The following is a 15,981-nucleotide window of genomic DNA, read 5'->3' as shown; positions in this document are numbered from 1 at the left end:
TTTGCAATCAAACCACTTCTTCTCTCACAGCCGCTGGGTGGCAAAAACAAGCTCACTGTGGCCATGAATGAAGAGAGGCAAACATTATCTCCATCAAGTAAGGCCACTTGAATTGACACCAATCATCAATTAGAGCCAGACCAAAGGTTTCCTAGCGCAGCCCAAACATTCACTTTACCTGTAGGAACTGTGTTTGCTGCTGGGCCAGCGGAGCCTGCCCTGGCTGCATGGCTGTGACCTGTGACTGCTGCTGTACCTGCTGCTGCTCCTGCTGCTGCTGCTGCTGCTGGGAAATGCTGATGGTCTGGGTCTGGCCCTGCTGAGGAGCAAAGGCCGTCACTACTTGGCCCATAAACATGGTTGTGGGGACCATGACTGCCCCGCATGCCATCTGTCCTGTTACGAGTTTGGTGAGCAGCTGAGGACCAGCAGGAAACCTGCCAGAGACAGGAAGTGGGCAAAACAAGCATGGAAATAAAGTCAGGAGTCATTTCTCTTGGTTTTCACTATTGCACACATGGAACTGCATCGTAGACACACTTGTACTACATCAAATGAAAACGGTGAGCAGCATGGTGGTGCAAAACTTACACTCCTCGATAACAATTCACTTTGTGTGAAGGAATAAAAAGTAGCCATGGCACCAAAGTGAGTTTTTAAATGAGGATGCAAACCTAATCTGAGCTGCACGGTCCTGTGCAAATGTAGCCACGGCAGGAGTGTTGGCTCCGGTGTTCTGAGCCAGGGTAGTGGCAATCTGGACCACGTTTGTAGAGCTTTGCTGAGGGATCATCATTGTGTTGTAGAGAGGTGCAGGCAGCGGATTTTGTTGAGGCTGCAGAGTGAGAGACGACAGCTGAGGCTGAAATACACAGAATCACAGTAAGTTGTCTATAGCATACTGAAATGTATGGGATTAAGCTAGGAATAAATAGTGCAAGTGAGTGGCTGCGTTTAATGAACAGGGAAAAGGAGAATCATGTCGTTTGCCTGACCTGTGAGAGGGCTGTGCTCTGCTCCCGGAGGAGTGTTTGTTGCTGGGACTGGGGCTGGACAGCGTGTTGTTGCTGTATGCTGTTCTGTAGAGGCCCAGCAGACACCACCTGGCCCTGCATGCTGAGCGTTCCCCCCTGCTGCACAGCGTTCCCTTGGGCCATCTGAACAGAGCTGAGGTTTAGTCCTCCGGCTCCTTTCTGCAAGAACATCTGAAACACACAGCACAGATCCTGACTCTGAAACTATGGCAGCAAAACACCCATCCATACAGTAAATAAAGAAAACAATAAAAAGGCAAAGCAGTGGTATCTCTGTTGGTATCTGGCTGTATGTTGACCATTTGCCACACATTCCTGAGCAGCTCTTCAGCCTCACCTGCAGGCTCTGTCCCTGCACCCTCTGCAGCTCCTCCTGGATCTGACGCAGCTCATCCTGCTGCCGCTGAATGTTAGCCTCAATCATCCTGGTCCTCTGCTCCAGCTGCTCTTTCAGGCTCTGCATGGCTTCCAGCTGGCTGCAGAACTGCACCATTGACTGTCGAAGAACAATGACATGAGGACAGGAAGGCAAATGCCAGCTGACGTGGTTCATATGAGAACTTCTGTATTAGGCGTAGAATGAGACGAGTGGTTGAAACAGGGCAGCCTGCCATCATAACCGGCCCAGAACAGTGAGTGGCACACAGAAAGCATAATCCTCACTGAGATTAAAAAAAAACTTAATTATACATTTTATTTGAGATTCTTTTAATCACACTTGGGTTGCAACTATGAGCTAATTCCAGAGAACTGGAAGTGTACTTACAAATCTGACTAATCTTTGCACCGGTTCTTGTGTTGTTAATGATGTTTCTTGCATATGCTGTGATGTCTGTCCTTTTCAGCAACAATGTTTATATAAACTGTGATATAAACTGTATAAGATCGGGCATGAGTGAGGCGTATAAACACATGAGAGAAATATCGTACTTGGCCGCTGGTCTGAACTTGCTGTGGCTGTTGAGGCTGTGGCTGTTGAGGCTGTGGCTGTTGAGGCTGCTGCTGCTGTTGCTGTTGCTGTGGTTGTGAAACCATGGATGGTGCCATGTTCTGTACTGTATTTTGGGAGCTCATCGACTGCTGATAAAATTAATACAGACAAAGAAAAGAAATGAGAAAACGTAAATCAAATCTCGTGTACAGACTCGTTCTTGGGCCTTCACTGACCTGACTGCTGATGGATGATCTTCGTTGCGATGTCATCTCCACAGCAGAGACAGACTGGCGACCTGGTGTGCTCCTGTCACCCTGAAGCTTCATCTGTGATGCTGGGAGGTTAAAGCAAACATGATGCTCAGATTAAAAAAGGAGACCACTTAATATAAAACAGCCTCCTTCATAGAGACACCCTGCTGGGGTGTCACACAGCTCGATGACGAGCAGCTGTTTGTTGATGGTGCTTACAGGCTGGGTCCGACACAGCGGTGTGTGAGGATTTGCGCGAGCTGCGAGACGAGGCCGAGGGTGTCCGGCTGTGGTTGAATCGCTCGAGAGCCTCCTTCAGGCTGGATGTGTTCAGCTGGGACTCGGAGCCTGAATCCTGGGACTGCTGTGGGGTGAAGGGGAAAGTCACGGTAGTCGGTGTCAGCTCTGGGTCTCAGAACAAAGAATGGTCACACATCACTGATCCATCCCTGGACTCACCTTGTCTGCTGGGATCTCAGGTTGCGATTCTTCAATTCCAAGCTCTCTGCGCTGTTCTGCTCTTACTTCAGCATAACTGTAGTGCAAAGACGGAATAATAGGAATGAAACACACTTATATATGTGGAGAAAATTGTGCTTGAAGTGACAGATGTGAGGCAGATGTGTTCTTTTATTCTTGTATCCACAAATGTAAATATCGTCTGGTAAGTGTTCCGTGTACCTTACAACCGTGTGTGTGCAGACAATAAACTCCGGTCTGGAGTTCCACTGGTGGTAGGTGATGTAGTAGTGGGTCTGAAGCCAAATCCACTGCTGGCCTTTGGTGAGAAATCTGTAGTAGCAGGACTTTCCTTTGCCATATTGCATTACTACGGACAAACAAGGAGGCAGAGCTGACTGACAGTCACTGTTTGGAAGCTCAAAAGGAGGCCGACAATCGTAGAGCAGCTCTCATTACTGGGTCTGAGAGAGGTTTACTCACAGTGTTCGTGGCACTTGGCCAGTGTCTCCAGGTCATCTACATGGTAGTAGTCATATCCCGACGTACCCAGCACCTCAAATGGGAGGTAACCTATGATGGGTGGAGCTCTAAAAAAAAACAGAAAATGTTATTGAGCTGAGTCATCGATAGTTCTCTGCACACCTTTTCTCCTGTTTAACCTGCAGTTTGGGGGATTTACATATAAATGAACGTCCGTTACATTCTTGCCAAACAGGTTTAGACAATGCTAATTCAGCCTTTCACCGCCAGATGTGTGTCGCTGTATTTCGCAGTGTTATTCCTATGCTGGTGCACCAGTAGTGATGCATTTTCCATCAACAGGCAACGACTGGTTTGTCACACAGCAGGTTTAAATACTTCTGTGGATACTTCATCACACACCATCATTTAATTATCAGAGAGTTCACAGGTGGACCTTCAACTAGTCTCAATGGCCTTTTCATCGTTGCTGCAGTGGCAAAACCGGGTTTACTAGTCAAACTAGGCAGTCAGACCCTGAGACATTGGTTGGTTTTAAGACATACCAGCTGCAGTGTGTCTTTATTAATTAACCATCAGTTAGGCTGCTTTCACACCGGTGGATCAGTTTATTTGGTCCAGACCAAGGGGAAAAACTCACTGATTGGAGCGTTTTGGTGATGTCATTCTGCATCATCATAATCCATGTGGAGACAAGCTCATTCTGGTGACTGACAGCAGGGTATGCAGGACTTAACAGGCCTTCATGTGTTTATTTATCTCTGGAGTCACAGAGACATGGCTAACTATGATCACTATTAGTCAAGACTGAACCTGGACCTTGTACATCCCAAACAGTGATGAAGAGGTAGAAAAGGACTAAAAAAAAAGAGGCATTTTATGTCCTTTTCTTCTCGTCTCAGCCCGGTTTAGTTTGCACCAAAGTGTGACTGAATTTGAACCAAACAGGTTAGGTGTGACAGAACATCAGCAATTCCAAAAATACACTTTTCCATAATGAAAAACACACACTGAAACGAGGAGCCTACCTGTGGTCCAAGAAGAGAAACTTCCACTCTAAACTATGTCTGGAGGTGAATTCCTCATTCGGCTCTTCTACAGTGCACATCTCCTGTGAAGGACAGAGGCGGAAGCACAGAAAGTACATTTATTTGAAACACACATTTACTAAATGCTAAATATTCTGAGCCATTGTTGAGCTGAACATGCAGGAAACAAGATGAGTCAGATTTCAGCGTTCTTCTTCTGGGCGGCGTTCACTCTGCACATGCTGCTGTGTTGTGCCACAAGCTTTTCATAATCTCCTGTTTGTCCAGCACTACTTTGCCTCACAAGTTTCTGTTTCTCTTTCATTCAGTTTCAGCTCTCTCAGTTTTAGCACCGTCTTCTGTATCATTTCACGAGGCTGATGGGTCTGTGTTTGATTTTATTCCACACGCCCAATTTCCAACAGACTAAATAAAATCAACAGCAGCTCTTCAACTCAGCGGGGTGGAAGATTTTTGCACAGTGGGGAAGGAGAAAAAGAGATAAAGAGTTTTTATACAAAGGAAAAGTGGTTGGCAACCGCGGCAACAGGGGACTGCACGTAACGCTTGACGGGAGCCCAAACGTGTTCGCCTGGGGTGACTGGGCAGCCATTACTGTTGAGTTCTGTCCTAATTAAAAATACCTTTTTCATACACTGAGGCTTGAAACCGAATGTGTGTCAACCAGATAAAAGGAGAAGTGAGAAAGTGGAAGAACGGCTGATGATTCGTACCTTGATAAACTGCGGTTTGGCAAGCCTCACAGTTGCTATGAGACACACTCTGTCTTCAAAGGCAGAGTGAAGCGATCGCTGGATCACTCCTTCAAAACCGTTCCGGGTACAGTTAGGCACTGGTGACGAACAAAACAAGGGAAAAGTTTACAGCAAGGAAAACTCAACTCCACGTTTAGACAGTCTGTGCGCAGCAGCCTCACTCACCATTATTCAGGGACTTGAAGTTTCCAATGAACTTGACATATTCGTACACGGGGGGCTCTTTGGGGTCGATCGTCCCTCGAAGCATGTGGCAACAGAACTCTAGTTGATCTTTTGCTAGAAGAAAAGATCAGAGCATTAAAAAATAGGAATTTAGGACAAGAATTGGCCCCTCGGATTTGTGAATATACTACAAAAACACATGATCACATAAGAAGATAAATGGAAATGCAAACATGCAAATAAAATATTTCACTTACTTTTCAGATATTCGGGCATCAGCGTCTCCCCTTCCATGATATGAGAGGACAGAGCCTTGTACACATCTGAATGCTCCCCCGTGGGCAGGAAGTTCAACAGGTTCTGATCCACAAGATCAGACTGAAACACATCAAGTATCGTTAATACTCATGTGGACAGTTAATGCAGGCATTGCTATAGATTTAAAAAAATGACTCCATATTATCATCAGTTCACATTATACTCACAGGTAAGTGTTCTAGTAGAGACGTCACACTCTCTGAGACATAGATTATATTCCCGTCTGTCATAATTGCAAGGAAAAATCCATCTAATGCCTGACAGAGACAAAATACACTCTTAATTCACTCACATTCTGGCAAGTATCCAAAAAAAGAAAGACCATGTTAAGACTATGCACTCCGGGTTTAGCAGTGCTCTGAGCTCACCTCCAACATCAGCTGAGTGAACTCTTCATTACTAAGAAAAGGAGGCTTCCAGTCTTGCCTGATCTCAGTTGACTCTGACTGAGCAGCGATTTCTGATAAAGGAGACACGACACATGAAGACTGTGACCCACAACTCTCTCAATCTCTATGACAAACGGACCACCTGGCGGCCATGACAGCTCCTCACCCTTGTGTTTGCGCAGAAAGTCGATGCTCTTCTGCAAAATTGTGGACTTGTCCATCTTGCGGGTGTTGCCCGGCAACATGGTGCCCAGCTCCTTGATGAGGACATTGAACTGGTCTCTGCGTTTCTTCTCGGACTTGTTACGGGACACGCTGCGGGTTTAGATACAGTGTGATGCACTTCTTCCTCTTGATAACATACAGTAGTTTGGGTATTGGCTACAGCTACATGAGCAAGGCTGCATTATTGTGATGACAATGGGACATGTCAGATGAAGACCTCTAAGATTTACAGTAGGTCAGGTGGTGGATCTATGTTTGAAGTCGTTATAATATGGATGTTAATGACACTGAATGTCTTGATCTGAACACAGGCCACAGGGATCTACCGTTTTGCTTTGTCCTTTTCATCTTCTTCCATTAACCCATCAAAGATACTGCCATCGTCCCTGCGGAGCAGACGAACCAACAGCTGAAGAAGACCCTCCAATATTCATTTTCTAATTATCTTCTATGACCACTTTGATAAAAGTCCTTCATCTATTTTTTAATACTGAGATAAAAGTAGGAAAGAATAAAACTGAACACACAGAATTTAGACACCGTATCCCCAAAGTGACTTTTATCTCGTGCTGAACCAATTAGCTGATTGATGGGTCGAGAATCCATCTAAAGAGAAAAGGGTGTTTAAACCTGCAGGTAACTCAAACGTTTGACTCACCGGTCAATGCTCGAGGTCATTTTGTATCCTGTTCAGGGTCGCAGTGTCGGAGAGGGTCCTTTTAATCGTGAGGTAGGCATTTGTGAATGAACCTTTGAAGAAAAAAAACACACAAAATGACAACTTTGAACAGTTTCATCACATCCCGCTGATCACAAACAGAATCAAATCAGATGGTAGAATCTTACCTTACTGACAGTACAGCCAGTCCTGTGAGCGGATGAGGAGGGCGCTGCTGGAGGAAGGCAGGGTCTGGGTGGACACACTGTGGTGATGGAGAGGCTCGGTGAGTCTTGGAGGAGAGTCACTGAAAGTTTCCTCAATCAGAGGGCAGAAAGTTGACGAGAGGTCTCTCAGAGTTTTTCGTCTGCTTCGGGTGTGAGTGTAGCACATGGCAGCGACATCTGAGTCTGTAAGAGGTCAGAAAAACACACATGTCGTCATTAGTCAAGTTCAATATCTCACACTGGAGTTTTATCAATCTGTCCACATGGCAAGATCGAAGCAAAATATCATCTCGCTAAAACCCTGCTGGGTTACAGGGCTACAACTAAAATGTCCTTCCACCACTTTAATTAAGAGTGAAATACCATCACTCTCAACTCTAGCATGCTAGCATGCTAAAGCACGTTGGTAAACATGGCAAACATCAGCTTGTTAGCATTACTGTTGTGAGCATGTTAGCATTTAGCAACGTACAGCTTCACACAGCTGCTAGCATGGCTGTAGACTCTTATTGCCATTAGTTTTCAAAATGGTGTCCATGTTTATTTTTCCATAAATGTTATATTTCTGGCAGGTACTAAAGGCGCAATAAAATTCATAATCAGTATGTCCATCAGCTCTGCAGATGAAGGGTAGAGTGCAGCATACCAAAGTGAGGTCTCCAAAGGAGAAACCATGGACACATAACATGTAATTAATTACACTCACTGCCACACAATAAAGCTGTCTGGACGGTCTAATACGGGAGACAGTATGGGACATGTTTTTATCCCCTATGACTCCAGATGGACAGCTATCCCCTCATGCACTGTGATGGACCTTTGCTTGCCGCAGTCAGGCTGAGGGCTTGTAACCACATCCCAAAATGGCACAAGCCACATCCGGTCAGTCTGTCAAGTTATCTAACTTGAGCTGATGGCTGCACCAAAACAGAACAAAGACAGGCCTGGGTTGGCTGCTAGAGTTCTGTGATCACAGTGGAGCTTGAAGACGAGAGGCAGTGGACAATGGCTTTCAATTTTCTAAGAACTATTAGGGAACCATAATAATATTTGCCATGGAAATAGTTTGATTTGATGTGAACAGTTGGCAGCAAAGGGACAGGTTGGTAGAAGAGTGAGCTTTTCCTTGATAGCTCCCTTAAAGTGACCCGCATCATTATCCAAAAGTCTACAAGATTTTGGAAGAGGCTTTTACGGTTTGATACCCTAAACGCTGATGTGGCAGATACATGGAAGCACCTATCTTGATTCAAGTCAGCCAAAAAAACAAAAATATCTACAGTCATAGATTCGACCTATCACTGACAGCCGGTGTATTCTTCGTATCACCTGACTCTACTACTCTCCTTACGCAGGTAGGCCTACAATAGATGACCAAATTAAAACAAGAAGGCCCGCTGGGTCTCTAGCCTAAATATTTGACCCATTTGTTTCAGGAACCAATTACGGTCAGAACCTGTGTTGGAGGTTTTCTCACCATAACGGCCTATTTGTGTTGGTGAGAAAATCCCTTCAGTGTTATTCTCCATCTATCACGGCAGAGATGACATTTCCATTCATGTCATACAAATATATTAAAGTCATATTAGCAAACAGAAAAGTTTAATAAAGGTCAGTTATTGTGAGCACCATCTGGTTAAGCCAAACAAAACAAAACACACCTGCACTTCCTGATATAACTGGAATAATCACACATTCATTTCAAGTCAAGTCCTCAAAATGCCAAACCGAGCTCTGTTACTTGATCTGATTCTGATTTTCTGCTTTGTTTTTTGAGGTTTTTTAAATATGTATTTCAATAGCACCAAACACCACTGATGCAATTTTAGAAGCACTAAGAGGTTTTCAAAAAAAACAGTATCATTGTCTACATAAAGGTCATAAAAGTACAATAAAATACATAAAAACAGACTTTGAGGATTTCATGTGAAGTTAAATTTATTATGAACAGTTGACCGAGACTCGGTCACACAGTGTATGTGTGAGGGACACCCGCACTCACTTGTGTTGAGGCTTAAATTAACTGTGCCGCGCACATCAAAACAAGGAAAGGAAGTCAGCACTGTGAGTATTTACTCATTCATGTTAAGACACGCAAGGGGAAAAAATGACAGTACGAGGAGGAGTAGGCTTCATCATGCCCCGATGACTTTCAGCTATGCACTGTTGTTCCTCTGCTCGCTGTGTGTGTGACACAAAAAAGCTGCAGAATGTCTGCCTAACCAAAGATTACTGTTTTGTCAGCACACGCAGCCAAGGACATCTCAAAAGGAGAGGAAAGTTGTAATAAAGAGCTTTATATACACCCTAAGTACCTACTGAATAACATGTCTGCTGTACAGCATACTGAAAGCAGTCGGGCTAGCTATAATGAGTGACTGAAAAAAAGGCAAAAAGAAACGCTGGGTGCCAGAAGATGAACAAAAAAAACCACAAGTGATATGAAGCAAAATCCGAGGAGGAAGAAAAACGTTAACCACTGACACTAGTGCATCAGCAGCAGTAGCTGCAGCAGAGCGAGCGTTGTGTAAGCCGGAGAGCAGAGGTTGTATAACTGTGATGTCATCTGTGCTTCACTGACCTGCTGGCCCAATGACCTACTTTCCTCCTCCTCCGATCTAACTTAATCACAGCTCCACAGGCAACACCTTCCTGTTCTTACCAATAACACTGCACTCCCTGTCAACCCAAATCCTCTAAAAGCCGAGCATTTTACACAGCAAGTACCTTCACAAAAGGTGTGAGCGGGGAATCGCGCCGCCTGCGTATCGTATTTCTTCTTATTTAATCACATGATATGCCAAAGCGTCCCGGTGTTCTCTAAGCCTGAACGGGAACAGACGTCAAGGAAAAAAGAGTCGCAGACGTGTAAAGGTGTTGAATTTTCAACAGCTAATTATCAGTTTTTAGTCATGTCAACCCCGTGGACAAGCAGACGTATTCAAATTAGCACGCCACACACAGGCAGAAGCATTTTCACCCTGAAACACATCAAGTCACAGACCGAAAACACTCTTTTATCATAATTTTTCGAGTGCTCACACAGCACTGTTGAGCGTCTGCTGAGAGAGAGAGTATATGCGTGTGTGGGTGTGTGCATGCACACTCAGATGTAGGGCAGCAGAGCTCTGAGGATATGAGTCACTCTGAAGTGGATCTATGGCGCCGCTCGTCACGCACCCCGCCACACCCCGCGCTCAGATGCCAGCACAGCAACGGTGCCAATGGGCAACACCATAGCAACCGGCCTCGCCGTGCAGAGAGAAAATAGCCTGGCTGAATTCCTCCACGGCTCATACTCCCTCCATCATACGCTGAGGATCATTAGACTGCCGAGAGTGTTAAGTCTGTGGATGTAAAACACTGTGACAGGTCGACCCGTGCAGCACGGCGCGAACACGCGTGTCACGTCAACATCACTGCGATGTTCTTTCATCATTCTGCATCATTCAGAGGAAACCAATCACAAGCGATCCCTCCCATCCTTATTGTATTATAAAGCAGACTCTCTCCATCAGGGAGAGTGCTCTACTATTAAATTAGAGGACAGAGCAAACTGTAGAGAATGAAGGAGAAAATGCGTTGCTCTTATGAAGCAGTAAGCTCAGAATTCAAATAATAGGTGACATATTAAATGTGCCCAGTGATGAAAATCCGAATGTAAACTAAGACTGTAATCAATATCCACCAGGGGATTTTGTACTTTAATGCTCCACCAAACAGGGTAATATCACAGCGTATTAGACAACCGCTCTAATGAGGACAGGAACTACTTGTTGATATGCAAAGTCTGGAGCAGCAGATCTGCACGCACAGGCAGGTCACAGCTCCTTAAAATTCAAATAAAAGGATGCATCCTGTTTCAGCCACAGTAAAACCAAGTCGAGCTTTGCTCTGCTGAAGGCACTAAATGAAAAGTCAGGGGATGAAAGTTTTTTACGGTTAAACCTCGGGAGACCATGAATGTTTGTACTACATTTCATGGGAATCCCTCTAATAGTTTTCAAGGCATTTTAGTTTAAACCTAAGTGGAGGTCCAGAGAGCCACAAGAGAGACCACGCGAGTTGCAGACAGAGCTCACAAATCAAGCACTTATTCAGTCAACCTGAATGCTCTTTCAGGCATTCACAAGGTCTTCGATGTTAGCGGGAAGAAAATTATGGGATTTTCCCAGTACAAAGCACTCCCAGTGCATGAAAAAAATATCTGAATGGAGCTTCATCAAAACAGTCATCAACTAACTGGACTGACTGCCGCCCCTAAAATACCTCAAATTATCCGATATTTTCAAAACAGGACATTTTTCTGGACCTTTAAACCCCGTCTGCAGACAGGACTGTCTGGTATGTCTTGCATCACATGTCTAGGTAAGCTCCAGTGTCACAGCAACCCTTGTGCTTTCTTCATCATCTACATAACATCCTGTCATGCGAAAGCAGGGGGATTTGTGAACCCTTTAAGATCGCAGGTGTCACCACACAGACCACAGCCTTTACAAGATTTCTAGGAAGAATTAAATTGAGGCAGCAGTTTAAGAGTTAAAGCTCACTGGTGCTGGTAGACTTCACTCTGCATACTGTGCAGTGTACAACAAAACAGACTTGGTATTTAGGTTAGGAGCACAGACTGTATAATAAATAGTGGACGTAGTCACCGCGACGTCAGCCTTCGGTCACCATCTTTGTTTTTTTGGAGCTAGAAGTGACCATAATTGGCCGAGAGTGGAGCTGATATGGATACACGCTGTTACACCTCTAATCTGATTGGATCTGATCTGTCACTCACAAGGTAGCCACGCTGCAGCAAACCCTGCATTATCATCTGTTTTACACCAACTCAGACATGATTTGCAAAATGCTATACTGAAGACTTGAAACTAGAGATTGAGAGCATAAACTCACTAGGAAACTGTTCACTGAGGTAATAAATCAAGCAAGAACTAGAGTCATTTTCTCATAAGCTTACATACAATCAGATTTCTTTGTGCAACCAGTGGAGTTGCCCCCTGCTGGCCATCAGACAAACAGATGCAGGTTTAAGACACCACCGCAGTGACTTCACTTTTCAGACCTGAATGCTCCATCCAGTATTTCTACTGTCTTTGGTTAAGAGCACATAAAGGAGCAGGGGGTGTTCCTTCTCATTCTGTTCCAAGCATGAAGACATATCTAGGATAATGTTATGCAGTTATGAACAGCCGGCAAGCAGCAGACTCACAGCCAAGGAGGTCAGACAAATCAACAGAAACACATCAACGAATGATTTAGTCAGTCACACATCCTGTCTGAGGACATCAAGGCCTGCACATCCTGGCGGCATCCGCACAGCGATAGATTCCCTCAGTTTACGGGCGTACATGTTTCCTCGCGACAGGGACGTGAGATGCAGCTGAGGATGGGTTTAATAATGTCATTGTCATCTGGCCTGCGTGCACTAAAATTCACAGCACACGCTTGTCAACACTGCCCACCATACTGCTGCTCAGTTGTACCAAGCAAACCCTCGACGCTGGGCAGCCAGCTGTGTTTCCACTCAATGCGCGCACATCCACAGGCCCGGCAGCACAAAAAGACTCTTTGTTTTGCATTTTCTCTCCACAGCCCACAGACTGGAATGTTTGAGAGGCAAGCAGCAGTGGTTGGCAGGGGCCCCTCCACTGCTGCTGGCCTCCTGTCCCAGCAGAGCAAGAACCCAGCCAGGGGCCTCATACCGATGCCAAGTGGGTCACCGGAGTTCAGAAGGACGACTGGCAGCAGAAGAGAAGCAATCAAGGCTGACTGCAGACCTACAGCCCTGTAAGATCACAATCTCTGAGCAAAACATATGACCGACATCTGACCGCCCGCACTCAATCTGGCATATAAACGCTAATTATGCTAACCAGTCAACCACTCAATAAAGTGTACAGCAGTAGTGCTCTAAACAAGTTGACGTGCTATAAATGTAAAAAAGTGATGCCTTCACTTGACTTTCCTCTATGTGAGCATATGGCCTTGTCCTTTTCCAGAAGACTTTGCACCGCATTATATTATACTCCACAGATTAAAGTGTCAAGGCACACCCAGCCTACTTTGTCTGGGCCAAAATCACACTTTATTGACTGCAGTTAATCTCAGATAAAGCGAGCTCTTCCATAGTCTGCCCGCCACAGCACCACCTTAAATTAAACATGATTCATCATGCAGAATTCGCAAACAACCGATAGAGGATCCGATAACCTCACAAAGCACAATCCAGACACGCACTGAAGTCGACGCTTTTACTTGTCGCTGCTGGTTTTATTGCTGAAACAATTAGTCAATGAATCAATTAGTCGACTGACAGGAAACTATTTTACTAACCGATTAATGATTTATCCATTAATAGTTTAGCTTCTCATATGTGAGGATTTACTGCTTTTGTCTGTGTTGTAATTTAAATATCTTATCTATCATCATAAACTGTATCAGTGTTCGACGGTCGGTCAAACAAACTGCCTTTAAGACGCCTCTTTGGGCTCTGAGAAACTGTGATTTGATCACTTTAACTACCTCCTGACTTTTTGCAGACTACACGTGTCATTTTTGTTGTCAACCAATAGTAAAAATAAGCGTTAGCTGCGTCCGTATTGGGCATCATGTTTGAAAAATACTTCAATCATGATATATTTTTCACGCTGCCTACTTGGGGATTTCTGGAATATTTTCTACGCTGCTCTGGTACAAAAAGAGGCATGCTGCCAATAAAGGCACACACAAGGTTACAGCATTCTTACACACAACGTTTTTCTCTAAAGTGTTCAAATCTGTCACGAGAGACTAGAAAGTGAAGCTCTGAATGTCATGAGGAGATGGTCGTAAAAGACAGCTTTGGAGCTACACTGCTTTTAGAAGTATGGCTGGACAACAAACTACAAACTGCTGTCTTTTACGCCAAAGGCAAAATAATGTGTGTGCGTGTGTGTCTTCGTGTCTGCCTCTGTTTACACACAGCTCACAAATATGTGGAATAAGTACGCTATTTATAAAACACAAAGAGCCATGATCATTGTTTTAATAACGGGCAGATTTTGATGTTTCATCATGTGGAGGGAAAGAAATCAGGAGAATTGAAACTCCAGGAGAACAGTGAGGAGAGGAGGAGGAATAGATATATCATTATTACATTTATCATACAGATATATATCATTTATAAAAGACTATCACTGTGTTTTCTTGCTTTTCAGAGATGAGAGATCATGAACTAACTTCCATCACACTTGGGATAAATATGTTGTACAAATTTGATCGTCATCTTGTCTTTGTGTACCTAAAGTGGTTTACATGTGCCCTGAATTACAGCTAATGTCATGCTCCACGTGATCTTCGCCCCTTTCCTGCAACCCAAATATATCATCTTTAATCTGTCGTTAACCTACGTCATTATCAATAATCCTACCATGTATGTGTATATTGTCACACAACAATTATATCTTGTATTCTTACAATACACACACTCCAATAAAAAAAAAACCTGAAAAATACTTTCAAGTTTACATACTGTATGGCTAATATGCTAATGCTAATGCTTTTAACCTAAACTGTCAAATATTCAGACTCATTAATAAACTAAACATTTACTATTACTAAGTGTCATTTACTTCATCATGAGTGTTTTTTGTTCTGTTTTATGATCAAATATCTTGAGATGTGAATGCAAAGTATTGTTCTTACAACTGCATTTATAAGAGTTTTTGACAGACGAGTACCTTAACCACTTCACGTGATATACGACTTTGATACACTTAAGAGAGAAAATAGTACTTGGAGCACTAAAGAAATCTGCAGATGAACATTTACTAACCAGGAAGTCACAGTAAAGACACCACCGCTGACTTGTGGAAGAGTCTGGCCAAAGTTTAGCACACTGACCGTACAGATTAAAACCACTCAACTCAAATACACTAAACACAAGGCAGCCATTATCATTAATGTCATATTCTGAATTATGGAGTTTAATCCACAGTTTAAGCCTAGTTGGGTAATACTGAACAGATAACCAGTCAATACAAGGCACGTTTAACACCCAGGCGAAGACTATGAATGAGAGATGTTTGTTTATGTTAAAGACAGACTCTGACATTATCAGACAAGCGAGCACAGACACACCAACAGCTGGCACACACGCACAGCAATAAGATAATCAAATGTATCAGCAGATGCGGTCAAAGGATGGTACTTTCAGGAGTTTTATAGCTGCACGTTATCGTGAGAAAATGATCTGAAATGCTTTGGCGACTCAGTCAACACCATTTCAGTTCCATATGCATTATACTCAGGAGAAACGACGACAGACTGCAGATCAAAAACAGAACATCACTGAAACGTGGTTGAATAATGTCTCTGTAACAGCTCCGGTCCTGGCGAGACTTAATTAACCGAGGCTGTCCATTTCCTGATCTGACCCTGACACAGTCCACTGCCACAGCCGAGTTCAACATTCAGCAAGCGAAGGCCGAGACGTCTTACCGTTTGTCTTTGAGTGATGGTTAATTGAGTAACCGTTTCAGCTCATGACGGACGGCGCTGGAGTCACGTCTCGTCTGAATTCTTCACCTGTTGAGCGGCGAGAGAAAAGCTACATTTACAAATGAGCAGCTTAGAGCTGAGAAACTCACATTACTGAATCAGAACTAAAACATCTGGGTCATCGTGAGCCTCCCACAGCACTGCAGTAATAAGAGAGCAGCTCTGAACACACACACACACACACACACACACACACACACACACACACACACACACACACACACACACACGTCTCTTCATTCACAACCCGAGCCCCTGCTCATCAGCTGAAAAGGGGCTCCACTTCCAGACAGTTTCATTTAAAGGTCCGGCGAGGAGCATTTCGAGGGTTATACTGGCAGAAATGGAGGATAATATTCATCACTGTGTTTTCATCTGTGTTTCATCACCTGGAAGTGAGAATCCTCGTGTTTTCCTTAGAACGAGCTCCTCATATCTACAGAGTAAGCGGGTGCTCTTCCGCAGAGCCCACCATGTTCCACCGCCA

The 15,981-nt window shown here is 44.2% G+C and overlaps 1 protein-coding gene across 7 annotated transcripts in view; it reads right to left on the bottom strand.

Annotated features, from left to right (window-relative positions):
- clocka (clock circadian regulator a) overlaps positions 1 to 15,981 on the bottom strand; it is a 28,026-nt gene that overhangs the window by 6,577 nt on the left and 5,468 nt on the right. For 2 of the 7 annotated variants that reach the window (XM_076726416.1, XM_076726417.1), the window contains exons 2-22: positions 15,435 to 15,521; positions 6,909 to 7,130; positions 6,721 to 6,812; positions 6,389 to 6,448; positions 6,004 to 6,152; positions 5,817 to 5,908; positions 5,616 to 5,705; positions 5,388 to 5,508; positions 5,131 to 5,244; positions 4,924 to 5,042; positions 4,190 to 4,272; positions 3,162 to 3,268; positions 2,901 to 3,048; positions 2,679 to 2,754; positions 2,439 to 2,583; positions 2,202 to 2,302; positions 1,965 to 2,114; positions 1,372 to 1,530; positions 996 to 1,205; positions 675 to 862; positions 179 to 437 (exon numbers count right to left, since the gene is read on the bottom strand). In XM_076726416.1, coding sequence (XP_076582531.1) covers positions 179 to 437; positions 675 to 862; positions 996 to 1,205; positions 1,372 to 1,530; positions 1,965 to 2,114; positions 2,202 to 2,302; positions 2,439 to 2,583; positions 2,679 to 2,754; positions 2,901 to 3,048; positions 3,162 to 3,268; positions 4,190 to 4,272; positions 4,924 to 5,042; positions 5,131 to 5,244; positions 5,388 to 5,508; positions 5,616 to 5,705; positions 5,817 to 5,908; positions 6,004 to 6,152; positions 6,389 to 6,448; positions 6,721 to 6,740 — 2,391 coding nt within the window. In that variant the 5' untranslated portion in view covers positions 6,741 to 6,812; positions 6,909 to 7,130; positions 15,435 to 15,521. The remainder of the gene's footprint in view (positions 1 to 178; positions 438 to 674; positions 863 to 995; positions 1,206 to 1,371; positions 1,531 to 1,964; positions 2,115 to 2,201; positions 2,303 to 2,438; positions 2,584 to 2,678; positions 2,755 to 2,900; positions 3,049 to 3,161; positions 3,269 to 4,189; positions 4,273 to 4,923; positions 5,043 to 5,130; positions 5,245 to 5,387; positions 5,509 to 5,615; positions 5,706 to 5,816; positions 5,909 to 6,003; positions 6,153 to 6,388; positions 6,449 to 6,720; positions 6,813 to 6,908; positions 7,131 to 15,434; positions 15,522 to 15,981) is intronic. The other 5 variants (XM_076726422.1, XM_076726420.1, XM_076726419.1 and 2 more) reach the window with 5 other exon arrangements.

This window comes from Chaetodon auriga, chromosome 3 (genome assembly GCF_051107435.1).
Source record: "Chaetodon auriga isolate fChaAug3 chromosome 3, fChaAug3.hap1, whole genome shotgun sequence".
In the NCBI taxonomy this organism is placed as follows: domain Eukaryota; kingdom Metazoa; phylum Chordata; class Actinopteri; order Chaetodontiformes; family Chaetodontidae; genus Chaetodon; species Chaetodon auriga.
This window is presented reverse-complemented; position numbering and strand designations above follow the sequence as displayed.